Source organism: Urocampus carinirostris, chromosome 8 (assembly GCF_059441175.1).
Source record: "Urocampus carinirostris isolate Australia breed hairy pipefish chromosome 8, RoL_Ucar_1.0, whole genome shotgun sequence".
In the NCBI taxonomy this organism is placed as follows: Eukaryota; Metazoa; Chordata; class Actinopteri; order Syngnathiformes; family Syngnathidae; genus Urocampus; species Urocampus carinirostris.
Genome location: NC_142356.1, coordinates 23,309,073 through 23,334,735, shown reverse-complemented (window position 1 = coordinate 23,334,735; position 25,663 = coordinate 23,309,073). Strand labels below are relative to the sequence as shown.

The following is a 25,663-nucleotide window of genomic DNA, read 5'->3' as shown; positions in this document are numbered from 1 at the left end:
AATAATAATTTTGAATAACTTGCATAGTCAGATGGAGATTTTTCGTTTTCCGGAGTTCCGTTTAGCGGAGTGGATGACGTCACACGCTAAGCCTGGAATCGGGGCGGAGGTTAGCTCTGGTAGCTACCGGTTGCTCCAGGTAGCTCCACGTTAGCGTCCGAGATGCAGGACGTGAGCCACGTTTCCGTAAAACACAGCAAACTGGACTCCCTGTACGCTGACGTTTTTCACCAGCACAGCCAGTTTGTCTGTCATATTTGGTATAGAGTTAAAAATTTACCATTATTACGGACAGTACAGAAGACTTATAACACCGCTAGCCATGATAGGGCCCCCTCATCACGCCGGCGCGAAAATTCTTCAGGGCAAGGAGTTGATTAGTCAGATAAACGCATTTTTGTGCGTTAAAACCCGATATAATAGAAACTAATCCAAAGTGTACGGACGGCACCGAAGACTTATTAAAAAAAAAACGTAGTTTTTGTGACCCAACCGTAGTGGGTTCAAGAAAACCGTACTCATTACGGCAAAACCGTAGTACTTGGCAGGTATGTGTTTATGCGTGATCGTGGCTGTTTAACCAAAACATAAAACATTTCCGGTAGCCGCTTATCGGGGTACGGGCCTTGCAGGCTTTTTGTCCACAACCCGCAAGTCATTTATCTTAAAATTTCAGGACAGTCCACTTTTTTAAGTCAGAAATGACAGTTACGGGATACAGCGGTGACCAAACAATTTTCAATATTTAAAAAAATGGATGCATGGCAGCAAGTCAGGCTGTGTCTATTTGCAAACAAAGATTTCAGGTTGGCACTGATTAATATCTTTCCAGTCGCTTTCATGTTGAAAAGACATGAGGAAAAGGGAACGGATTTCAGCACTTTTTGCAAAAGGCTGAATCCCAAGCTGCAAGTTCAATCACCTCAGGCGGTGTGCCGTGCTAACAGATCCCCACCATGTCATGTCCCCCAATGCTTTAATTTATGAGTGAACAAAGCCAGGGTGACCCCCAGAGACTTACGGTGGAAGTCTTCATAAAGGGACATGGTCAATGGTTAGGAGGGGGTAAACATGATGAATATCAGGCCAATGTCAATACGATTGACACGACCGAAGCACGCCCACCTACCCACCGAGCAAATGAGAAAAGGAGATTGATGGTCTTCTCCTGCGTTGCAAATGTCAGGTTTCCAGCACGTCACGTAGGTTGGAAACCATGTCTTTTTGAAGTGAAACATTTTCTTTGTGTTTTATATCCACAGATCTCTAGGGAGAGCGACAATTTCGCCACATTTAACCATTTTGCCTATTTTCGAATGTCATTAAAATGCTACCCCTGAGCATTATCCTATTATTTTGCTGTCTGTTAAAAGGGTTTTTTCAAGACAAAGTAGCCGTAAAACTACAAAAGATAAAATAACACTAATAGTTTAGCAAATATCGTAAACGCATATTTTGATTTTTAGGAGTTTTCCACATGTATTTGATCGCCACAATAAGGCTATTGTAATCTTGTTTCTCTGGTAAATAAAATAAATTGAAATAGAATGAACAATTATCCATTAAATAAGCACAATTATCTGGTGTTGCAGGTTCTACATATATATTTTTACATAATTGTATTAAGTATTTTCTAACAAGATGAAAAAAAAAATACAAAACGAGCAGAACAATCTGCAATCCTATTGAAGAATTTGGCTTATTTTAACAATGACGTATTTTACAAGACTAAAACAATAGTAAAACCTGAAAAATTGGACGTGCAATGTAAAACGATTGTAAAATAGACAACATATAAAAGAAATTGTGAAAATAATAAAATTAGACCATTCATGTATCACGTTTGTTATTTTTCTTATTTTACAAGATGTCCAAATTATAATAAAGTACATTAAATAGTGGATACTAGAGTAAGCAGAACTAACCACAGATTGGGCAATTTGGGGTATATTTTGAACATTCTGAGGTACATACGGCAGTCCTTTTTGAAGTGACACAATAATGTTCTCATTTTAATGTGAGTCAAGGAAAATTGGTTAAATCTCAATACTTTATTCTGCACTTTTGTTTTGAAAGTGATCTTATGATATAAACCAAAAAGATCCCATAAAATATCCAGTATGCTAAATAAAGGAACAGACCACATTTGAATAGTATAGTAAAAACATGTGGAAAGACTTCCACATATAGTGCGAACGGCACTCTCGCCATCCAAAGAGAGGGTCAAAATGGAAGCGGAAGCACATAATTTCCCCCTCTGTCAGGCACTGATGAGAGTCGATGAAGGGCGAGTAAGTAAAAAAATTCAAGGTGAATTCATAGACATGACATAAGCAGAAGAAGCATGCGAAGCGTGAACACACGATTCACCTGTCGCATCGACATTCAGGGCGACATTCACGGGCCCGTAGTGTGTTCCTGAGAGAGAGGTCGGATCGCTTTCTGGAATTGACTCACCGAGAGTTGCTGCTGGCCGAGCAGAGGCTGACGCTGTGGGGCATGCATTCGCTTCTATCTGTTGGGGTCGGTGTCTCTGAAGCAGACGCTGATGAAGACTGCGATGACACAGACTCGTTGCTGCCCATCGACGTCTCGTCCGTGGCGAGGTTGGAGCTGTCACAGGCCGACGACACTAATAAAGAGACAAAATTAAGCCCCATTAAAAATAAAAATAAAATGTTCTCGGCTTTTTGTAAGTGAATTTTGTATGGGATCATGTATGCAAACTTGGAATAATACATGAAGAAGCATTACAAAAACTACAACCGGAGTAGTCCTACTTCTATATACTAGCACTTCTAAACACGAGAATTTCAATATACTAAATTTATTTGGAACAAGAATCTTGCTCCACATACGAAAGAGAATCTGTCACAAGCATTCCCAGTGAAAGCATTGAGTGTACATTTAAAAGGGCAAAGGAAAGTGATGACTACAAACTAAAAGTTACAGTAACTTTGATTTTAAGGGGATACCCACTTTTTGAAACATATAAAATGTGAGAAAATAGTACATGTTTTTTGCATTATATATGTGTCATTAGTATATTCCATAATTTTCCGAGATAATTTTGAAGACTTTTGATGACAACCTGTATCGTCTTAGACTTCCTGAGCTGTGACATCATCAGGGTAACCCTGCCCCCTACACGGCAGGCTAGCTGGCTGCTAGAAAGGGTTAATTGGGACCGATCGGAGAAAAAAAGGGAGGCTCATCGACCAAGACCGTGCAGTAGGAAGCCAGGATAACAGGGAGCCAACAACAAAAAACAACAACGGCCATAAATATACCAAATGAACACGGCAGGCTAGCCAGATGCTATAGAGGACGAACCGAAACGATCAGCGGAAAACAACGAAGGCTGGCTGACCGAAAACATGCATTAAAGAGCCAGGAAAACCACAAGCAAACGACATACACGAACCCAGACGGGAGTAAAAACAATGAGCACAGCAGGCAAGCCAGCTAGCTGACTGCTAACGGGGCTAACCAAGACCCAAAAAAATGTAAGCCTTTGGGAGCCTATCTGCTAATCGGGAGCTATCTGGACAACATTACAGTTTATTAATTGTCAGACAAGCGGCAAAAAACACGAAAGGAAAAATTCAGAATCACATACCTATAAGGAGGCAAAGGCAAAAAAGGAACGCCCGTTGTACAAGACAATAGGTAAACTTACCGCACGAAGCTCAAGATGATCAAGGAACTCACCTCGGGAAAAAGTCAGAATTCCCTCAGCGACACGATCATCAAAATTCAAATTAGTCCAAGCGTAAATGAGCGCTTTGCATTCACTGATTACTACAATCTCCCGTTTTTCAAAGGACGCGCCAATGTTTTGGTTCTGGTTGTCATCTGATGATGTCACAGTTCTACGGGATATGAGGCCAAACTGTCTACTTTGAAAATTAATTCCTCAAAGTCAATTGCACATGGCATATTTTGAAACATATCTGCATGATTGTGGGGAGGAACACACCATGTTCTGTGCCTGATTGAAAAAAAGAGGTATTTTGTAATCTCATGAAGTGTACAGTATGGACATACATCGGCGTAATTGTATGTGCCTCTCAGCTTAGACTCTTGTCTCATTGTCCTAGTGGTCCACCTGATATTATCAGAACAAATGCTGCATTGATAGGGTGGCGAAAGCTGAACCCTCACAATCGACCAACTCCCTATGAGTTGGTCGGTTGTGAGGGTTTGTGTATCATCTCAGAATCAAGAATTTCATCGCACATTCCGTGCACCTTTTTTTCTAGCTTTGCCAAAGTTCTAACCAACCTTATTCTACCGCTGAGCCAATGGCAGATGTGGCCGTCTTTATAGCAACGGCTGTCATAGAGACAGAACCTAGGGGCAGAAGCAGTCCAAAGATCCAAGTAATCAGCAGCTAAGTGATCTAAAGGCAATTTTCTATTACATGTTCATTTAAACCTAATGTCAATGGTCAGCGCCAAAGCTATAGATTAGAGTTTTAGGGATCTATTTACTTTTTTTGATGACCTGCATCTGAGAGTGGGCTTAAACTAATGTGCTGGCAAAAGATGCGTCATAGCCAGACAACAAACTCAGAATGACCTTGGCAACCTGTTCCAGTTTGAAACAAAAACAAGACTGACTGCAACACAAAAACTGTTTAGAGTCAGGGATATTGGACACATGTAGCATCACACCCTCACTGAAAGACTCTTGTTTTATCCCCCTTAGATTTCTTTAAACCAGCCAGCGGATGAGACGACGTTGTGTAAATCCATTATCGGGGGCCGCTTAAAAAGCTTAAAAGGGATTACAACAGCCAGCCCGGATATTAAAATTTGCCTATGTGAAGTTTAAACTGGTACAGTCGACTGATTACAAAGAGTAACTTTAAGAAGGAAATCAGGTTCTGTAATTTATCATAAAATGAAGAGCCTATGCAGTTTGGTCATTGTTGCAGTTTTAAAAAAAAGGCAACTTGTCAGCTAAACTAAGAGTATCTCTCCCACAGTTCTCTATAAGGTTGCGGTGTCATAAAAGACCAAAATCCCAAAGAGTAATTCTAACATTTAGAAGGAATGAACATTTTCACATTTTTACCTTTGACTAAAAAAATTATATATAGTAATGTGTTGGTGAAGAACCAGGTATATAAAATGCACGGGTGCCCTAACGATACATTGAAATTAATTCAAATATTTACACACTGAAAGTTGATCAACCTTGCCTTTGACGTAACCTATATGTGAACTCTGTGTTTTTCTAAACAGTAGTGCTTCTTAATTGTTTTCAGCAAGTTTTGCAATACACAGCTTTTTTTAAGCAGGAGCAAGCAACTCTTCGCTTCTGCCCAATTATGATGTCAAGAACGCTCGCTGGTTTACTGAAGAGAGAAGTCACAATCGGCAAGGACGTAGGTTTGAGCTTGGCATTAGTGAGGACTAAATCATAAAGCACAAGTCTCACGTGAAATAGGGGAAAGGCAACATCAATACATTTGTCCCATGTGTCAGCGATTTAGGAGAATATTCAACCCTTTCTGTGCTGCTTTGATCAATTGATCTTTTTTTTAAGTGATCACATTTTATTAGTGGAGAAAAAACAAGGATTGCTCGAAATTGGTGGGAACATGTCACCCCTGCCCTTCGGCACGTTTTGCTGAGAAAAACTTAAGCGTGATTGGGGTGTAATGTCTTGAAATGACAATTTAATTTATTTGGCTTTGTCCGCTGCTAACCTTTTCAATATAGCAAGCACGGCGGTCTTTGCTCGATTCTTTCTGTGGTCGCATCCTTCACGCGCTTCACCAAAAGCCCTCGTCTTAACTTTAGAGTTTGGGAGATAATGTTTGATTGACTCTTCACACAGTCTCTCTTCGCCTGTCTCCTTGTCCGCGATGAATGTCTTTTTATGGGGTCACTAGAGGGTCCACTCCACTTCATATCTACACCTCGTTCTCAATGCTCCAACCTTGTGGTATATGCTATATAAAGGCGGAATGTAAAGAAAACATTGCCAATGAGGGTGCAACTGCTCCCCTTGTGTAGTGGAGCAGCAACTGCACTTGATTCGGTTTTAAGAAAAAAAAAAAAAAAGTTCCCCACACGTGCCTTCGCCCCAAAAGACAAAGCCTCGCGCCCCCTTCGGGACCCCACTATTTGAGAACCACTACTAGGGTGGTCCTTATTTTTCGACTTTTAAAATTTCATGCTCTGACCCCTTGAATATGTTCCAATATATACAAAACGTAATTAGGCAAAGTTTCATCAAAATCAAAGGATATTTAGAGGTCGGTCAAGGCCTCTGAAATTTTGGTATGAAAAATAAGGATTTTTCGCACATTATATCAGACCTAGTGTACAAAGTTACTTGTAACTTTTCTTGTGTTACAATTATAAGCAATGGACTGAAATTGGATGTTCTAAAACGCCGTACACATAGGGTTAAGATTTCTGTTTTTTCTCGAAAATTGCCAAAATTTTACCATTTTGGGAAATTTCAAAGTCGTTGAGCTACCTCTAAATATTATCCAAATTGTTCAAAATTGCACACAGTGTGTTTTCATCGATATAAGAACATATGCGGGGGGTCAGAGCCCAATATTTCAAAAAAAAAAATTTAGACCCCCATTAAGGACCACCCTAACCACTACATTATGACATCCTCTAGTTTCATATGTGCAAAGCCTCGTCTCATGTCAAAATAGACAGATATTTTCCAGAAAAGTTTATACTTTTGGTTTTGTTGTGACATAAAAGCCAGTCAAAAAGCATCATCTACAATGACGAAGCAAAACGAAGTGTTATTGTTCCGTTCGAATGACTTTTGTGCAGGGATAAACAGCAGATGAAGAGAAAAAAAAATGTCCTACCGGTCCGAATATCCATAACTTGTGGGTTGTAGACGGCCAGAGGACGACTCTGTCGATTCTTGGACTGCCTTGTGGGTGCGGAAAAGCTAGAAGTGGCCGGTGAGAGAGGGCACGACTCGGGAGCATCTGCAAAAATCTGAATACACAATTTAAAGTTGAGCAAAACAAGACAGGAGCTCAGGTCACTGTCAATAATTTTCTGGTTTGTGTATTGTAAAAGATTGAAAAACACATTTCTCAGTTTTCATAATGAAACTAAAGAAATATTTGGACTGCTGGACACAATAAAATAAAACTGAATTTTTGGCGGGGAAAAATATTTTCATACAAAACAAACAATTGAATAAAGCATGTTCAAATGTGCACATTTCCTCAGTAAAATATATGTTTCATATGCAAATGACAGTGTAAGCTGCCACAGATAAAACGAATCAAAACAGTTCAAGGATCAAAAGTAAAAGCAAATCAAAAGCAGTTGGATTTAAGGGATATAGTTGTCTTTAAAAAATATATTACCCCAAACTGGTGCATCCATATTAGTTTAATGTAAATCCTGCTTTTTATTGTGGCAAAATCCCACCTATTTTTATCGCGGCCATTTTGTAATTTGCTTTCAAGCTAAAATAACATCACAGTTGTTCACTGATCCTGTGATGAGCTATTATTCGTCACCTATTTTCTGAAGATCAGCAGTGGATTATTTTTGTCCGAACAATGTTAATCTAGCTTTCACTCAACACTGTATGGCAAATAGACCGCCTTCCAAAATAAATCTTATGAACATGTTATCGTAAAGTCAATCAATCCATTATCCAAAATTGCTTTTCCTCACTGGATTTCAAAATTATTTTTTCGCCAAAAGGCAAACTTTTTCATGGCGTCTAAGGATACACTGCAGGAGTGCTTCTTAAGTGACAGTAAGATTATGAGGATGAGGGGGGGGGTCGTCCTTCAAAAATGTACTTCCAAGTAAGGAGACTCATGACTGATAAAAATTGGATAAGTTTAGTATTCGTAAGACTAAAGAGGTCCCAAAAGATCACACACCAGAACAAGGATAAAACGACTTCTAAAATATTCAGCGAATGCTATGAGTGTAATCATTTCAAAACTGAAGACAAAATGAGCATCAATTTACCTCTTTTTGACTCGACATGCAAAAGTTTACCTCGGGCAGTGAGAATGGTCTTGCAAGTCTAATAAAGCACTAATTAAGGGTAATCGCGAAATCAGTAACCAAGACAACAATTGGTAAATCACTGCTAAAAGGGGCAACACACCCTCATTGTGCCGGAGTAGAATGTGTTCATATGGAAGCAAAGTTTAGCTCTACCCAATTTTCAAGAGGCTCAAAAGCTACGCATATAGGAAATTCACGATTTATTTCAGACTTTGGCTGCCATTGCAAGCTTAGGCATTCGATTTTGAATAATGCATGAATCTCTAGGCAGATGCAGGAGGTGCGCATAGCTATGTTGGTGCACAATTCAATGATGATCTTCGGAGCTGAGAATCATTCAGCTCGGAAAATAATGTTCCCCCTAAAAAAATCCAAGTAAAGTAAAGAATCTTCTTTAGGGAAACTGGCCGTGGTCTCTGATATAATCAAACAAACAGGTACCGGACTCAAGGAGGGTTTGTCCCAAGCAGTGTTACATACATACTTCAGAAGTGGAGTTTAAAGGGAATAGGTGTGCTGGGGAGAGAGGAAGCCTTAGCAACAGAGGATAACAGAGATGAGGAGGATGGCGGTGCAAGAAATATGGAGGGGGGTAGTTGCAGTGAGAGAAAGTGGTGGAGAAAAAGAGTGTGAACAGGCGAGGCAGACGCACGGGAGGATGGCATGAGAGAAAGTTTGTTGGAGAAAGGCAGACAGGAAGAGAGAAGAAAAAGTGAGAAATCTGATATGGCTGAGACTTTGGGCTGCTTTTCTCTGGGCAGATGGAGGTGAATGTAAAATGCTGCTGCTCTGCTATCGGAGGGTATTGACAGTCTACATTGGACTCAGGCCGCATGTGGAAAGTTTCTGTCTATCAATCAGTCATCCCTTCCAAAACTACACACTACGGATTCCAAAAGTCCTTGCCGCATTCTAAACAGAGTGAGCATGAATCTTAACAGTGTTATTTATTGTGGTTCATTAAGAGTTTTGTCAATCTTAAATAAACAATGCACTTCCAAGAATACTGTCTGTTTTTACTAATAACTGTAAACCTATTTGCAGGCAACTGATGACCCGGAGAGCTAAATTGGTCTCGATTACCTAAACCACATAAATAAAATGGATTTTATCTAGGAAAAAAATGACTGAAAGTGCCACTTTATCCATCTTCTAGGGACTACACAGATTAAAACTGGTCTTTTTTAGAAAAATAAGAGAAAAGCAAAATTGAGGAAACACTCAAAATACTGTCTCTTAGTTGGGTTGTCAAATTTAACGACAGTGATTCTTTGGCATCAGGTACTCAATTATTTCTTATCTTGAAAAGGACGTAGGCAGTATTTAGTGGTTTTTCAGTAAGTAACCCCAAACCCGGAAGATATTTTCTTACTTTGTACAATTCAGAAAGTAGTATTTAGGATGATTCGAAATGTGTAGTGTATATTTGAAGAGGACACTGTATTTTATTAGTTTTTGATAATAAAAAAAAAGGAAACCTTTGTTTTTATTTTTTTTCTGACCCTGTGAATAGAGATATATTTCAGTTCAAAAATGCAATTCTGTTATATTTACCGTATTTTCTATAGGGCGCACCGGGTTATAGGGCGCACCCCGAAAAAAATAGTTTTTGGTCCTATATCTTCCATAGATAAGGCGCACCGGATTATAAGGCGCTACAATGGGAACGTCGACAAAACAGTCAAATGATTCAGTCCAACTGATTACCCCCTTAACATTCCCAAAGCTTGCAAAGAAGCAAATACGTGTCGTAGACACGTGCGGATGCGGTGTTCGTACGATGTCACTCAAATGCATCATTTCAAATATAATTCGGAAGGTTAAAGTCTTGGGATTCAAGAAATGCCAAACATTTCTTAGTTTCTATTTTCTTTTTCGCTCTCAACTTTACTGTGCATATGACAATAAACACTTGGAATTGAGTTTAATTTAAAAAAAAGACCCATCACAGAAACATCGATATCACTCTGAAACAAGATACTGGGAAAATATATAGCCGGAGTAGCTCACCGAAGTCGTTGTGTTCAATAATTATGTGCAACCATGGTCCTCTTATATCCGTGAGTGTAGTAAATCCAGGAGAATAAAATATTTACAAATACAGAATAGTAAAACATGCTTTCTCTATGCCGTAGACAACCAACCAAGCTATTCTTATTCATCTTTTTCGGCCAATTGCAGGCTTTGTTTTGTCCCTTTAGCCTATGCAAGCCCCTAAATGATAAAAAGGATCCGCCCCCTTTACCTGCGAATAACTTTAGCCAATAGTGATCGATTCAACTGATGATTGACACATCTTTTTCGGCCAATTGCAGGCTTTGTTTTGCCCCTTTAGCCTATCCGAGCCTGTAAGTGATAAAAATGATCCGCCCCCTTTACCTACAAACAACTTTAGCCAATAGTGATTGATTCAAATGATGATTGACACATTGGTTAGCCAATGAAACGCCGGACTACTTCACGTTCGGGGGGAAATCTAGTCAGCGGCTGTTGCATTAGTTGCAAGACTTTGCGACACACCATTGAGCCATATATAAGGCACACTGTATTTTAAGGCGCATGGTCAGCTTTTGAAAAAAATTAAGACTTTTAAGTGCGCCTTATAGTGCGGAAAATACGGTATATGTATACGAAGAAAAAAATCAAATTAATGAACATGAGGACAAAAAAACTTTAGACTACATGACTGTATTTATCTATTCAACAGAGTCTGAATACTCCATTACATGAACGCAGCTTTGCAAGCAGGCCAACATGTCCTTACATCTTTCATTTAATGAGGCTGGGGAAAAAAGGAAAGAAAAAAACACAAACTTGCACATAAACACACACTACCAAAAGCTCTTAGTTGGCATACCATCAGATCTAAACATGGCTCCAAATAGATTAGAAAACTAATCTCAAACATTTCCTCTACTCTCCTTTGAGTTTCCACACTGAGTAACAATGCTTGTAGAGATTATGTGATCAGACGAACGCATAACCACAATACATGTTTAAATGAATGCTCAACAACTAGGGTTAAGATTGATGTTTAGTAACCTTACTAACCTGAGGGCAAATACCCTCACTGTGTGAGTTTGGATGCTCATTTTAATTTATTTTTAAGTTTGAGTAAGGTAGCCAGTTAGTGAGCCTGTAAGTGGCGAGATTGGCAGGGCTTGTAACCACTGGCAAGAGACACTCGGTGCATGGAAAATGAGCAATGAAGTGGGTCATTACCAAGTAAAGTGAAAATCTTGAGAACTGTTGGGTTCAACGTATTCAGGTCAATTAATTTGACACTTAAGATTAAATTCAAGCCTCGGCCGAGTCATAACTAAGACTTGGTACTCATTGCCTCCCTGCTTGGCGCTCGGCATTAAGGGTTGGAATTGGGGGGTTTGGTCACCTAATGACTCCCAACACAGCAGTTGGGTCTAAAATGGCGGCGCCCTGTTCGGCTGCGGCTGCATCGGCTCGCTACAGTTTAACTGTGCGGGTCGGATGTATCGACATTTCGTTCTGTGTGCATGAGCACAAGAATGACAAAGTAAATTCTTCTTCTTCTTTCTATATAACGGATCTAGGACATGCTACGTGCCGTCTCAAAATAATTGAGTGCAATAAAGTACAGTATGTGTGTCTCTATGCATACAAAGCTTGCAAAATAGACACACAAAAAAATTGAAACACAAGTTGAAAACCCAGAAGGCTGGGTAAACATAAATCTATCAGTCAGCTGTCATTCACATTCAATTGAGGTACCCACTCCTGGGATACGTTACCTTCTGTTGGTGCTCAATGAGGATCTCCACCACAATATTCTGGAACTTGAGGTCCATGATGGCAGCCACTGTGTCCTCTTGTGGTCTCATCAGCGTTGGTCCGAACACCACACCCAGATTGGCTACAGTCATAAGATTCTGCTTGCTGTGGGCTGCCACGCTGGAGGGTGTGCAAACACAGCAGTCGGAGGTAATGAAAATGGAAACGAGGCAAGTGTTTCAGGAGAAAATCTTTTTCTGTAATTTATGGAACATAAGGCACACCTATAACGTCAATTTTGCCAGAAATTTGAAAGTTCAGCTTATAACTAGGTGTCCCTTATATACAAGAGAATATGGGGGATAAGATCACTCATGCATACAGTAATTATAGGGATTCGATCACAAACGAGGTTTTACGGCAGGGGCCTTCAACGTTTTTCTAGCGGAGAGCTACTTTTTGTTAGTAATTAGCAACAAGTGATCCCTGATTGTTATGCATTTCTAAAATGACAACTTATGTTATTACTGTGTTAACACTATGTTACTATAGAAATAATTTTTGGAAGTAGGGTTAAAGAAACTCAGTCATCCACTAAAAAATTTGTTTTACTAGATAATCAAATGACCCAGCACTGGTGAGCTATTTTCAGAACAGGTGCAAGGGTACTTCAGCTGTATTTGGGGGCTCCTGGTGCCTGTAGGCACCACCTTGGATAGCTCTGTTTTAAGGTATACTCATGACCAGAATAATATTACATTGTATGGAACAAGAATGGAACCAGTGTGGTGGCAGCAAGAGCACCAACACCGCAAGTCCCCAAGTGGTACAGGCATTAGTTCTTATTATCCAGATCCCATTATTTTTACGTATGGTGCCGGAACCACCAATTTGCATAGTGCAATCTCTACAATTCTTCACCAAGGAATGTTATAGAATGGAGAAAACAATGAATTTCTACAAAATACTATACAAGCTCTTTAATGTATATATGTATACATCGAATGCGATGTTAATGAGAGACATGTGAAGAAGTGGAGATGCTGTTGAACGCAGAACAGATTGCACTATTCAAATCAGTGTTTCTGGCACCGTGGGTAAAAATAGTTTGATAATGAAATAAGCTTTAATGCCTTTTACTATGTTGTCTGTACCACTGATTGTCTTATGGTAAGGTGTTGGTGCTCCCACCACGACTACACGGGTTTGATCCCAAACAATGTTTTGCACTTTTAGTTGGACTCTTTATGGTCTGATCAATTATTGTATTAATATATATCATAACGTATAACGAGCCAACGCTTATAAATGAGTACAAACAGTAGCTCTTATTTTAATCTAAATCTCATGCTCCTCATAATCCGGTGTAACATAAGTGTGGAAAATACGGCACTTATTTTAGGTGTTAGGAATGTAGAGGGTTGAACAACTAAGCATCACAACGAGATGGTAAATAGGCACTAAGTATGGTAACAATGCACAAAATGTGTACATCTGTGATCAAAACTGTCGCCATAGTAGAGGAAAAAAAGTCAAAAATCTGTGTTGGCCAACTTGGGAGAAATTTCAAGGTTGATGCATTAATGAACTCCGGCTACATGCCTTTTCCCTATCAAATGCACAATTAAACTTGTGTTGGAACTCATTTTAAAAGACAGATGGCATTTGGAACTGTGAACAGAGAATAATTAGCAGGGCATGTCAAGTGGAAAGATCATTTATAGATTTTTAAATGGGAAATAATCATCTAAGGAGTTAAAAGTTTTGTTATTTTTGATGTATCTTTTCAAAGACATATATTATTCATTTTAATAATCATATAATAAAGAAGATGTGCAATCGATTCATAATAAATTAGAGTGTAATAGTTTTGGTTGGTAGGTGGAAAAACTAAAGGTATGTGTGTGTGTGTGTTATAGATGTAGGGGGCTGTGTTTCAATTTTAAGTCTTTTTTCAAAGACAGGTGAAGGGATTTCACAGTCAAATCCTGCTGCAGTGTGACGCATCTGCAGGGGAAACTGCTTCTTAAATAGCTCCCGATGATTCCTTTGAAGACAAAAACGTCGGTGACAACTCGCATTTATAACATCTCTGAAACCATTTCAGATAGGAGTGTGAAATTCTGGCTTTGCTTCCTTTACCCTGCAGGACATGCACACACGCCAACTTCAGCAAAGAAAAAAAAAAGAAAAAAATTGTGAGTCTATCCAGTCTGGAAAATTTCACGGCGGATAATCCAAATTCAATTTCAATAGTGCTTTCCTTTTTTATTTTATTTTTCCTCCAACAAGAGCCGATCCCACAGAGGGATTCTATGAAATAAGATCCAGCAGACTTTCACTGCCTCAGGGATGAGTGGGATTATTTACTTATCCTCAATTTGCTCATATTAAGTTTAAAAAAAGCTTGCAGTGGTAAAACCTTGTAATGTTAGCTAATGTTATTTCTTGCAGATCTAATCTTGTTGATAAAAAGTGATGCACGTTTATCGCCAACAGTTCTACAGTACAGAAATGCACTCCTAATGAATATTATTTAGTACAAAAATATAAAACAGCTTCATTAAAAAAAAAAATCTTTAAAATTACATAATTGAAAAATGGATGAGTACCCTTATTAGTCATGTCGGTAAGCACGTTGTTACAAATTCGGTAGGATAATCACACTCCATTTAATTTGCAAAATATCTTGTGGACTGTCTTTTGCCTATAACAAGGCTGGTAGACGTTAAGACTGGGCAAAGATGCATGCCTTTTTAAATAATTACAAGGATTACCCATTTAAAAGAGGGAATATTGTATCAAGAGGTAAGCATAGCTGCACAGAATTTATGAATAAGTAATATATAATTCAAGTAAACTAGCCTTTTACCACACAGGCCCTTCATGAAAATAAAGATTCTCAAAGTGTATTGGAAAAATAAGCACCTAACCGACATGTAACAAAAATGTGTGAGGAAAAAATAAATCCATTGTGAGCATTAAGTACTGAATCCTTTGTACAAAACACGAGTGTTGGTTTCAATATGAGCGTACGCCACTCGCAAGCTGCTATCTCCAAATGTTGTGCTGCTACTTTTGTCTTGAATAATCCTATATAATGAATGAATGAAACTTGGTTTCGAACATGAGACAAACATGAACAAAAACCCCCCAACAATGTTAATGTAACATATCCGAAAAGGAATAGAAAGAAGCATATGCTTATTTATTGCACTTATTTATGTCTGCTCTAATTGTGAGATGCGCAGTGCATGTCTGTTTTGAGTTCTTATGAAAAGTTATTTTTATGTGATTGTCATCATCATCTCATTAGCCGTACCGTTTATCCTCATTAGGGTCGCGGCCAACTCTGGGCAGTGGGCAGGGGACACCCTGAACTGGTTGCCAGCCAATCGCAGGGCACACAAAGACAGACAACTCACTCGCTCATTCACACCTAGGGACAATTTGGACCGGCCAATTCACCTGAAATGCATGTTTTTGGAATGTGGGAGGAAACCTGAGTGCCCGGAGGAAACCCACGCAAGCACGGGGAGAACATACAAACTCCGCACAGGAAGTCTGGAGCTGGATTTGAACCCACGACAGGTTCCCATGACATGAACGGTGCCGCACAAGCGCTAACCACTGCGCTGCCGTGCTGTGACTGAATTGCTGTTTATTTATTTTTTGTTTAGTTTTCACCATCATCACCAGCATATTTCTTCAACATTGTTTTGTTTCTAGATAAAGATGTAGTTTGTAATGAATTTGCATAATATAATGGTGAGAGCAATATATATGAATAACAATGTTTAACAATAAGAATAGTCATATATTTGATAATGATAATAATAATAACAACAACAATAATAGTCATGATAAGAGTTACAATAATAATAATAAAAACAATCTTAATTTTTAGCTTTACCCATCTTTTGACTGTATAAGGCTTCCGCTCACCAACTTTTTTTGGATACTTATAATAGTAGTAATAATAATAGTCAAAAACAGTTATAATAATCACCATCCTAATGAGAGTTTTAATACCTGATTATTAGCTTTACGCATCTATTAACTCTACAATGCTACTTATCACTAAACATGATACAAACACCAATACTAATAAGGACAATAATAACAACGATAAATAACAGTTAATAACAGCTATGATAATAACAATAATAATAATAATAATAACAGTTAGTATTTGTCTTAAATCATCCATTTGCTAAATAACAGTTTTTTATTATCAAAACCCTTCCAAAAAGTATTCACAACTTTTACAACTTAATCATCAAATTCCTAAACAAATGACTCGCCCTATCTACAGTCGAGAAAATCTTTACACAACCCTCTGGTAGCTAATTGTTAGAACACACGAAAAGGCGAAAGAAAAACGCTATCACGCAAGGCTGCTGGCTGCATCAGTGTCGAAGAAAGACATGGAGTGACAGCAGGCAAGGGGGAGTGAAGACTGAAGAGTGGGTGTGAGGGAGAAGGAAAAAAAGAAGCATGTGGAGTGAGAACGAGGAGCGAGACGGACGGGCAGGCAGGACCACGCGCGTTCCAAGCTTGGGAGGCTGCAGATTGTGTGAACTATGACCACTACAGGGATGGCGATCACTCACTTGGCCAGATGCTTCATAAACAGCCCGAGGACTTGTCGATTCTTTTCTGGTAGCTTGTGGACAAGGCAGTGGATGGCTCTGATGCGAGACTCTGGACTGCCGCCCTCTGGGGGGGAAAAGGAAGAGGAATAAGAAGAAAAAAAAGATCAAATTAGCAAGTGGTGGTAAACTAAGAGCCGAGATCGTAATCATGCTATCAATTCTACTTAAAGACCTGAAGCACCTAATGGGACACATTCCGAAAAATAAAAAGTAAGCTGATCTTTAAGGGCACAATCATCTGGGGGCAATAAAGCTCCAGGACGAGGGTTGAGGGCAAGGGGATGATGCATTTCCATTTAGCACGTGTAATGGTAATATACGGCTCAAAGCTTGTTGGAATTTGTTAGTGGAGAAGAGGATGAAGCGGGGAAGCTAACTGTCTGGCAGAGGAGACAGATTTACATTAAAAAAAAAAAAAAAAAACAGAATGGCTTGAATATCTTCTCACACATGGGCATCTGAGCGCCCACGCCGGATGGCATTACTATGGGAACAACAACATGGGGAAAAAGAATGCCATCATCTGTCAAAAATGAAAAAAAAAAAACACAGCTAATCCATTTTTCAGCACCTCTCTCATGCCGAGTGACTGATAAAAATGTCAACCAATTATAGAATTTATTTTAAACAAGATTTGATTAAAAACCATCCTACGTAGGTTTTAATAAGTTTGATTGCCATTTTATGTCAGGGAAAACATTAATCATAAAATAAATTAAGATGATTTACTAGCATGGTTTAAAAAAAATGTGGCGAGTAAATGTAACGCAACCACATAGTCATAGTGGGCTCGTGAATGTCAGTTTATATTAATGTTGAGCACTTGAAAGTGTCAAAAACAAACAAAAGTGAGTTGCGCCAGTCGCTGTTGGAGCACTAAAAACAGAAAATAAAGCAAATATAGTTGTCAGTCAAGTTAATTTTTAAATCGCAAATGAGACATTGTATGCAGCAAGTGATACATTTCAGTCACAACGACAGTAAAAAAAAAAAAAAAAAAAAAAAATTATATATATCGTTTCACAAGTTTCACAAGGCCAAAAGAAAGAAAACCTCTAATTATTTTATTCATAGTTAAAAGGTATACAAAGACAGCAGTTGTAAGACATTCATTTTAACCTGACATACCGTTTTAAATCAGCATGAATTCAAGATTCGAGTCTCCTGCAAAACAGCTTTAAAACTAACTTTGGGGTTAAATCTAGCCTTTTAAGTAGTCTGTTACACTCAATATATAACAGAAAAACTTGTGAAATTAGGATCAAATTAAATTGCCAGTTGTTTTTACTTAAGGTAGCAGAGTTTTCAAAACAAGAGGTAAAAGGAGTTTGCTACAGGCTGTTTGTCACACCAAGTTGACATTTACCAGAATTAATGCAGTTTTCAAAACCCAGATTTAAAGTGGGGTAAATTAATGTTTTTTTTTTGTTTTTTTTTTTATACGATTCTTACCTTAATTTTTCTAAACCAGTGTAGCTGGATTTATAAAAAAAGTACAGATGTCTATTGTGGCAATTATGAACTTTCCATTTTAAGACCAAGGAGTTTGTTAATAAATCATGTTACTCGATTTTTACCAATATACTGCACTTGCGTTCACTTGCATTATGCACACACACAAAGCCCTCGCACCACAAGTGGAAACTGGCAGGACTTACTCGCCGGGCTGATGAAATCTTTGTAAAGTCCATAGGTCATCAGCGGCTCAGGAAGGCTCCTGCATGGATAGAAGGACAATCAACATAAGTCAGAGAAAGAAAGAGTTAGCGAGACAAGAAAGAGGGAGATAGGAAGCATGAGAGACACACATGGGGAGATAGAAAGAGGGAAAGAGAATGTGGGTAAGGAGAGGGGGGAACAGAAATAGAAGCCCTAACTGTTTTTATGGGTTGTGTGCACAGTCGTGATTAATGTGGTCCGGACCTGGGAGAAGGTGGGGTGGAATTAGATGGCGCACGTGTTGAGATAACCAAGTTCATCTGAAGGTACTTTCACTGTTGAGCTGGACCCTGTCCAGAGACACTATGAGTCTCGAAGGTAACTGAGGACATTGGTCTTATCCAAGCAGGCCAGACAGTCCAGTAGGTAGAAAAGTCAAACACATTACCGCTAAGTAATCGACTTTAGCAAATGAATGAAATGGAAGAAAAAGCAAGTATACAGTTCTTACTTTGAATGACAATTAAGGATTATATCAAAACAATGTTGATAATAATAGCTGCATCATGAGAAGCAAAATGAAATTAAAACAGTTGGTATTCAAGAAATGTTCATCAAACTGGAAACCCTTTGCACTTATCAGTAATAAAAAAAAGTAGTTCCTAGATTCAATAAGGTAGTTGACATCTGGATTACAGTAATCACTCACTGTATTTTGTTTTACTTTGGGGCTTTTGATAATTCGCGGATATTCACTGCATTGTGTTCTGTAATCTAAATGGCTGAACAGTTGCCCCACCCCTTTTCTGCTTGTGTCCGCATGCAAGGCAATAACATTATGGTCTAAGTTGTACAAGTACGTAAAATAGCCTGACCAATTTACAGGCAAAGATTTTCCAATCTTGAGTTTCTCTAAAAGCCATTATGTCAACAAAACGCTCTGGACCCACAAAAGCAGCAAAAGACAGAGATGCATGTGCATTCCATTGCACACAAAGTTGGACTTCTCCACATGCTAAAACATTGCTTCTCAATTATTTTCTGGCACAACCACTTCAGAAAAAGAAGTTCTCTCTGGCATTAAACATTTACCAAGAACTTAGGTGCTTTCACTGCAGTTTGAAAAGAGATAAACTTGCTTGCCAATTGAGGTATCTTAATGCAAAAATTGCATACATTTAAATAAATGCATTCCATCCAAATGTTATCAATCTTGCCAGTGAGTACAGAATAGGTAACCTGTCATAACCCACTATTCAGCAGAGTCATACAGCAAGACAGAACTGCTAAAGATATAACCCTACCTGAGATACAGCTTCAGTGCACTGGTAATGGTTTTCACATCCCAGTCCTCGCTGCTGGACAGATCCACTTCGTTGCTCTTCTCATCTACACAAATTAGGAATATGTTCTTGTCAGTTTAACAAGATGCAACAGCATGAAAAAAAATTGAATGAAATGGTTAAACATAGTGCTCAAGTATCGTTACTTTAAAACTAGAACTGTCATGTGAAAACATCAATTGCTTCGTCGCAAAGTCTAAAGCTTTCGAAAGTAAGTATGCACAATCATTCATTCACAGTTTCCAGATGAGCACATATATTTTCACCCATCCCCAGGTGCCAGCTTTTTGAGAACCATGTGGCTTGAAATCTATATCACAAATGTCCTTTACTTCACAATACAAACACCCCGAGGACAAATTAAGGTGGATAAAATCGAATGGATTAATTTATCATGATTAGACTAAACAAAATATTCCTACAAATAGATTTCTATCTTTGGGAATATGCTTTCTAACAGCAAACTGGGACTATTTCTTGAGGAGTGAGGAGTGAATAAATATAGACAGTAAAAGTTGTAGAGAGACATACAAAGGGATAAAAGCGCTGCAGCTCGGAGAGCTTTCGGTCCCGGCAGACATGGAAGAAAGTTGGTGGTTCTATACTAATTACAAGATTATTTAATCCTTTACTACTTCAGAGGCTTTGTGGAGACTCTGGAGACCTGTCGGGCTGAGAATTGAACTTGCAGGAGGGTGCTGCGTAATACGTCACACCCACGAGAACGTTAGTCACCTATTTTTGTCCTACACCTTTCCAGGCGACTTCCCTCAATGATTTTGCCTCACAGATAATAGGCCAGGTTTCAAAGGGACAAACTCCAAGTCCAGGCCAGACACATTTATAAATGAATTTAATTAAGCTTAACAAACGCTTGAAATTTCAATTATATATTTTGGGGGATTCACGATGCAATGAAACACAGCCTTTTTTGTTAGTTTCTAGCCACATACACCTTATCAAAGTGTTTTCATCCAATGAAAACAATTCTGACCTGGAGGAAAATTTTCATTAAACTATGCTTCTGGGCACGTGCGGGTTTGTGTGATTTATTCAGCCTAGGTTCTTATTGAAAGTCATCAGCACTGAAATATTTTGGCTTTAGTTGTGATAATAACCCGCATAAAAACACAAGTGAATTTGTTCAACATGTAGCTTCACACCACGTAGGAATTTATTAATCAAGTATTATTTAGTAGCCTATATACTAAAAAGAACAATTCAGGATGTAACTGGAATTTTATTCAAACAGTTAATAATATTTCAAACTTTGATGGTATGCAGAAGGGATAATCCAGAAACACTTTCAGGTAAGAGCAGTTTGTCTAGTACACATCAGAGCAAAAAAGGAAACCGCACTAAATGTTGTTGAATGGATTTATTTCCCAACCAGCGAAAACTGATTAAAAAAGGTTGGGGTTTTTGTTGAAAAATACATCTCTTTTAAGCCATTGAAAATATAACTTTTTTGTGGGGTAAATAAGGACCGCATTAGATTAAGTAAACAAAATGATTTCTAGCTAAATTGTATACACATTAAACGGGCTTAACACAAGCTAATCTCGAGTGTATATTTTTGGACCAAGTCACGTCTTAAAAATGGACTGGACAAGATTCAGCCCAAAATTCAAAGTCCAAAAGACGTGGCTGGGTGGGTTGGATCTTGTAGTATAACAGGTTGCACATCATCAAAAACTGTGGATGGACTGCATTGATTGTGTTGTTACGTGTATCAGTTACATGCATCAATAGATTTTCTACATTCCTGTACTGTATTTCAGCAGTTGATGACAAAATGCATCCATGAAATTTGAATTAACGGTTTGTTGTTAATATATGTTATCTTTGTATGGTGTGTGTGTGTATTTTAAAAATTAGAAGAGTATCTATGCTATGTTATAGTGGATGAAATGGCCGGGGAGGCTAGGTTAGTTAATGTTGTTTGGTTCTAAAAGGTTTAGTGATTTGCCAATATTATTTGTTTGTCATAATTCTAATCGACAGTACTTAATGAGTGCTCCAGGTCCCACTAGGAGCAAAATTGAATGGATGTTCAATCCAAGTCATAAAAAGGATGTCTCACTTTCATCTTAACACTTCAGGATTACCATCCGATTATAAACGTCAAATTGAGATATAGTTGTGCTAGTATATAGAGTAAGTGTGTAAAAAAAAGTCAAGAGTTTGTTATGCCGTACCGTGGAGTCAGTATTGCCTCACAAACAACACTCTGCGGTTTGTACTGTAACACACACTGCAATTGGATGCAAGCCGCAGCAATGGATTCAAAATGATGAAGAGGAGGATGAAATGGAGGAGGGTCCACAAGGTTTAAAAACATGACTTACCCACACAGGGACATAGATGTCAATGTGTACTGTATAGTGTATGTGCCACAACATGAGATATATGACTAGCACAAATAAAAGATATGCTTGTTTAAGTGTCCATTCAGACAATCAAATAACTGACCACAGTTTCTTATAATATACCATATTTTCGGACTATAAGGCGCACCTAAAAACCCCAAATTACCCAAAAATGTGAAAGTGCGCCTTATATCCGTCAGAATAAGGTGGGTACGATTGCAAGTGCATACAGAAGGTGTGCGTTACTCCACAAAATTTTATAGTACTGTATAAAGTATTTGTGCAACGATTGATCAATCTATAAACATCGCTGACAACAAAACATATTATGCAACGGAATTCAAAACTAGGTTGTGGCCGACATTTTACCACAAGACAATGAGTGGTACAGATGACATACGAAAAAGGCATTAGACCTTTTATTATTTTCAAACTATTTTTATTCACAGTGCCTAAAATGAACGCTACAAAACTGAAAGTCTTTCAAAAATACTATACAAGCTCATTTACATACATATACATATTAAACCGCAACGTTATTAACACACAGGTGAAGAAGTGGAGAAACCTGATTAACCTATCAGAATGCAGAACAACATGCGTCATGCAAAATGGTGTTCCTGGCACAGTATTTTAAATATAGCGTGATAATGAGATGAAACCTAATGCATTTTCGAATGTCATCTGAATCACTGGTCTAGTTAATAATTGATCGTAGTCTTACTGCCACACCCCGGGTTTGATTCCCATTGCATACTATGTTATGCGATTTTGGGCAGCAACACGTATTGACTGATCAATGGTTGCACTAATATATACAGTAAGTAACCGAATAAACACGGTAGCTCCTACTGTAGTCTCTTTCATGTGCCTTATATTCTGAAATAAACCTGACAAAAGTCAATTGGGGGCACGCCTTGTAATGCAGAATATACAGCACTTAAACTAGTGCTTATTTTTCACCAAACAAAACACCAAAGGTTGCAAACTTTTGTAAGAGGTATTTCACTTAAACTAAATTGTGTTTATATTACAAATATTTATAAGGACCTCTTTATATAGAAAAACAAAAATCGTACTTGGCAAAATAATCTGACGAGTGAGCATCATTATCTTACTGACATGACATTTCTTGATACAGCTCTGGAGTGTCATCTAATGGGACTATGTGCAGCATGAGTGTGCAGCTTTGAGGAAGACAAGACAGGCCTGGCTTCTCCGGCTGCCTGGGTTTGTTGACATTCTAAACACAGCGCTGGAAAAGTGAGCGCCGCGTCAGCGAGAGATGGTGGCAAACCCTAGAGCAGGCGGGGAAGGACACGACGAGGAGAACGCAAGTGTGGGCAAATCAAGGGCGGGGGTGTCTGGGTGAGCACTAAAACCATCTCCTTCCTCAAACCTTTTTAATGAACTCTACTTTAACTCAAGTTATAACTTTGCTATTTTTTTATTCACATATTATTTACTCAACTTGTAACTAGAATTTAATAGAATGCTTAACTTGGTATGCATATAACTTTATGAAAATACAGACTTTTTCGATAAACCGCTATAAACATTTGTCTGCAGCATAAACATTTGACTGCAGCAGAACAATTAGGAATAAATAATTTTTTTTTAAAGTGGGAATTGTAACAGAAAGAAATCCTCTGAACTTTTACCGCAATCACACTGATAATTGCATCTTCTGCCACCAAATAAACACTATTGTTTGGTTTAAGCTGTAAAAGTATAATCTACTTGCCCAGATGCAAGATCGGTCATCATGCGTGACTGACATCTACCATTGCTGTAAGAAATAATAACTAACATTGGCCTATGTAGAATAAAACAGTGACATGCATTTTTTAAAGAACTTACCAATCATTAACGAGAGGAGCTTTTGAACCTTGGAGCTGACTCCCACAACTCGGTACAAGCCTTGGTCGTTAATACCTGTACAATGAGCAAATGAGTAAATGAGTGGCACAGCAATGGCTTTAGTGGCATTAAAATAAGAGGAAAAATCATACAAATATTTGCTGGACACGTGGTCATATGAATACAAATAAATATATCAAGATTGAGCGCGAGTAGCAGGAAAACATTTTCATGTCTAGTGTAAACCTGACCTCTTATGGCCACAGAGAGAACTGCAGGATCCGTTTTTTTTAGTTTGGTTGCGTACACACTTGGCATATGTATGAGATTGTTAAATGTTCACCTCTTGCTTCAATGGCGTTGATGGAGTTTTTCACAAATGTCAGACCCACATCATCAAGCTGAGCATCAACTGCAAGAGAAAATATTTTAAAAAAGCAAATGACACAGACACAATTGTTTTTTTCTCTGGATCCCATGTGTATCTTGAGTTACAATACAATAATTGCTTCTAATATTCGACGACATTCTTATAAAACAGACCTTGCATTTTACATTGATATTCTTAGAATATATACCAGTAGATGGTGTTTAAAAAAGTTTTAGACTTTTGATAGTTCTGTAGCCATTCTAATGTTTTAACATATAATTTCATTTAAAACGTGATTTTTTTTCTCGTATATTTTTTTTACTTGTCACATTAGTCACTTTGTTCATTATTACTAGACCTCATTTTAAATCAAATAATCAACTTTTCCCCTTATTCGTTAAAAATCAGTTGTCAAAATATGTTTTTTTGGTGGGTGGTGGGCCCATATTATTGCAACCTCAATTTCATAAAATCGACTATATTTTCATAAAAAATGACCTACAAATCCTAATCCTACATTCTTATACATATAAATTGTTCCAAAACTCACTTCCTCTTTCTTTAGAATAGGACCTCCCAAGATAACGCCCGACCTGTTATGAGACATAATGGTTATTGCAGCAAATTGACATGAAGGGCAGCCACAGGTAAACAACAATAACTTTGTTGGGAATGTAATAGTAAAGTGAGGTGCAAATGATGAGATAGTACAAAGTTTTCTGACTCACAGGTTCCTTCCCTCCCATGGCCAGCATCCAAAATTTGTGGTCACCCTCTGAAAGAGCCTGCACTGTGAGAGCTGTGCCTGGTCTGAGAAACAAAAAAGCATTACGATGAAAAAGAACACTTTAGTTGATGAAATAAGTGATATCCTTCTGAAATACACAGTGAACTTGATTAGTCACTTCCGAGCGTATTTAATAATAGCAGATTTATGGGGTTAATTTTCAACACATTAACACTTCTTAATGGGATATTTGGGCCTTGACAAAAAAAATAAGTGAAAAAAAGCATTTCTCCTTAAATGAATTCAGACTTGATTGGAAGGACATAATTCACAGGAAAACATTGGAGACTTGACTGCCGGGCAAGAATTTATAGACAGTGGAAAGCTGATAGTTATCTGACATGCAATATGTTCACAATGTTGAGGGCAAATTATTAAACCCAGTCTTTGGTCTCGAGTTTAAAATGCTACTTGCATTTGATAACAAATTGCTAACACTGTTAAAGGACTCTTTCAGCTCGCATAAACCGGACTCCAAATAAAATGGCTACCGTTCTCTGCAAATAAGCTGTATATTCAAGGGTAAATAAAACAAATCCTCCCTTACCGATCTGTAATGTCGAGATCGAGGCAAAACCTCCTGTCCAACATATCTGTCGTTTTGCGGACGCAAGACTTAAGCGTGACCGACTCAGTCTCACCCTGAAAAACAAACAACAGAAAAAACCTATTGCCAACAGGTCGGAAGTTTTAATGTCTAATCTGTACCAATGCTCACAGTCCTTCCGCCAGATCTATGGTCAAAAGTCACCATATGAAGGATCTTCTGCTCTTTAACAAAGGTGCAATAGCGCTTTACCCAACTCGAACCGAAGGGAGGTGGTCCTGAAAGACCAAAAGGGT

At 38.3% G+C, this 25,663-nt stretch overlaps 1 protein-coding gene across 2 annotated transcripts in view; it reads right to left on the bottom strand.

Annotated features, from left to right (window-relative positions):
* The window catches only part of arhgap10 (Rho GTPase activating protein 10), a 54,177-nt gene that overhangs the window by 10,674 nt on the left and 17,840 nt on the right, over positions 1-25,663 (bottom strand). For both annotated transcript variants that reach the window (XR_015851123.1, XM_088342019.1), the window contains 12 exons: positions 25,539-25,645; positions 25,368-25,462; positions 24,762-24,843; positions 24,584-24,626; positions 24,007-24,075; positions 23,664-23,738; positions 19,396-19,480; positions 18,091-18,149; positions 16,391-16,496; positions 11,798-11,957; positions 6,851-6,986; positions 2,458-2,632 (listed from right to left, as the gene is read on the bottom strand). Coding sequence is in view for 1 of the 2 variants with exons in the window: in XM_088342019.1 (XP_088198145.1) it covers positions 2,458-2,632; positions 6,851-6,986; positions 11,798-11,957; positions 16,391-16,496; positions 18,091-18,149; positions 19,396-19,480; positions 23,664-23,738; positions 24,007-24,075; positions 24,584-24,626; positions 24,762-24,843; positions 25,368-25,462; positions 25,539-25,645 (1,192 nt within the window). In the remaining variant the exon portion in view is untranslated. The remainder of the gene's footprint in view (positions 1-2,457; positions 2,633-6,850; positions 6,987-11,797; positions 11,958-16,390; positions 16,497-18,090; positions 18,150-19,395; positions 19,481-23,663; positions 23,739-24,006; positions 24,076-24,583; positions 24,627-24,761; positions 24,844-25,367; positions 25,463-25,538; positions 25,646-25,663) is intronic.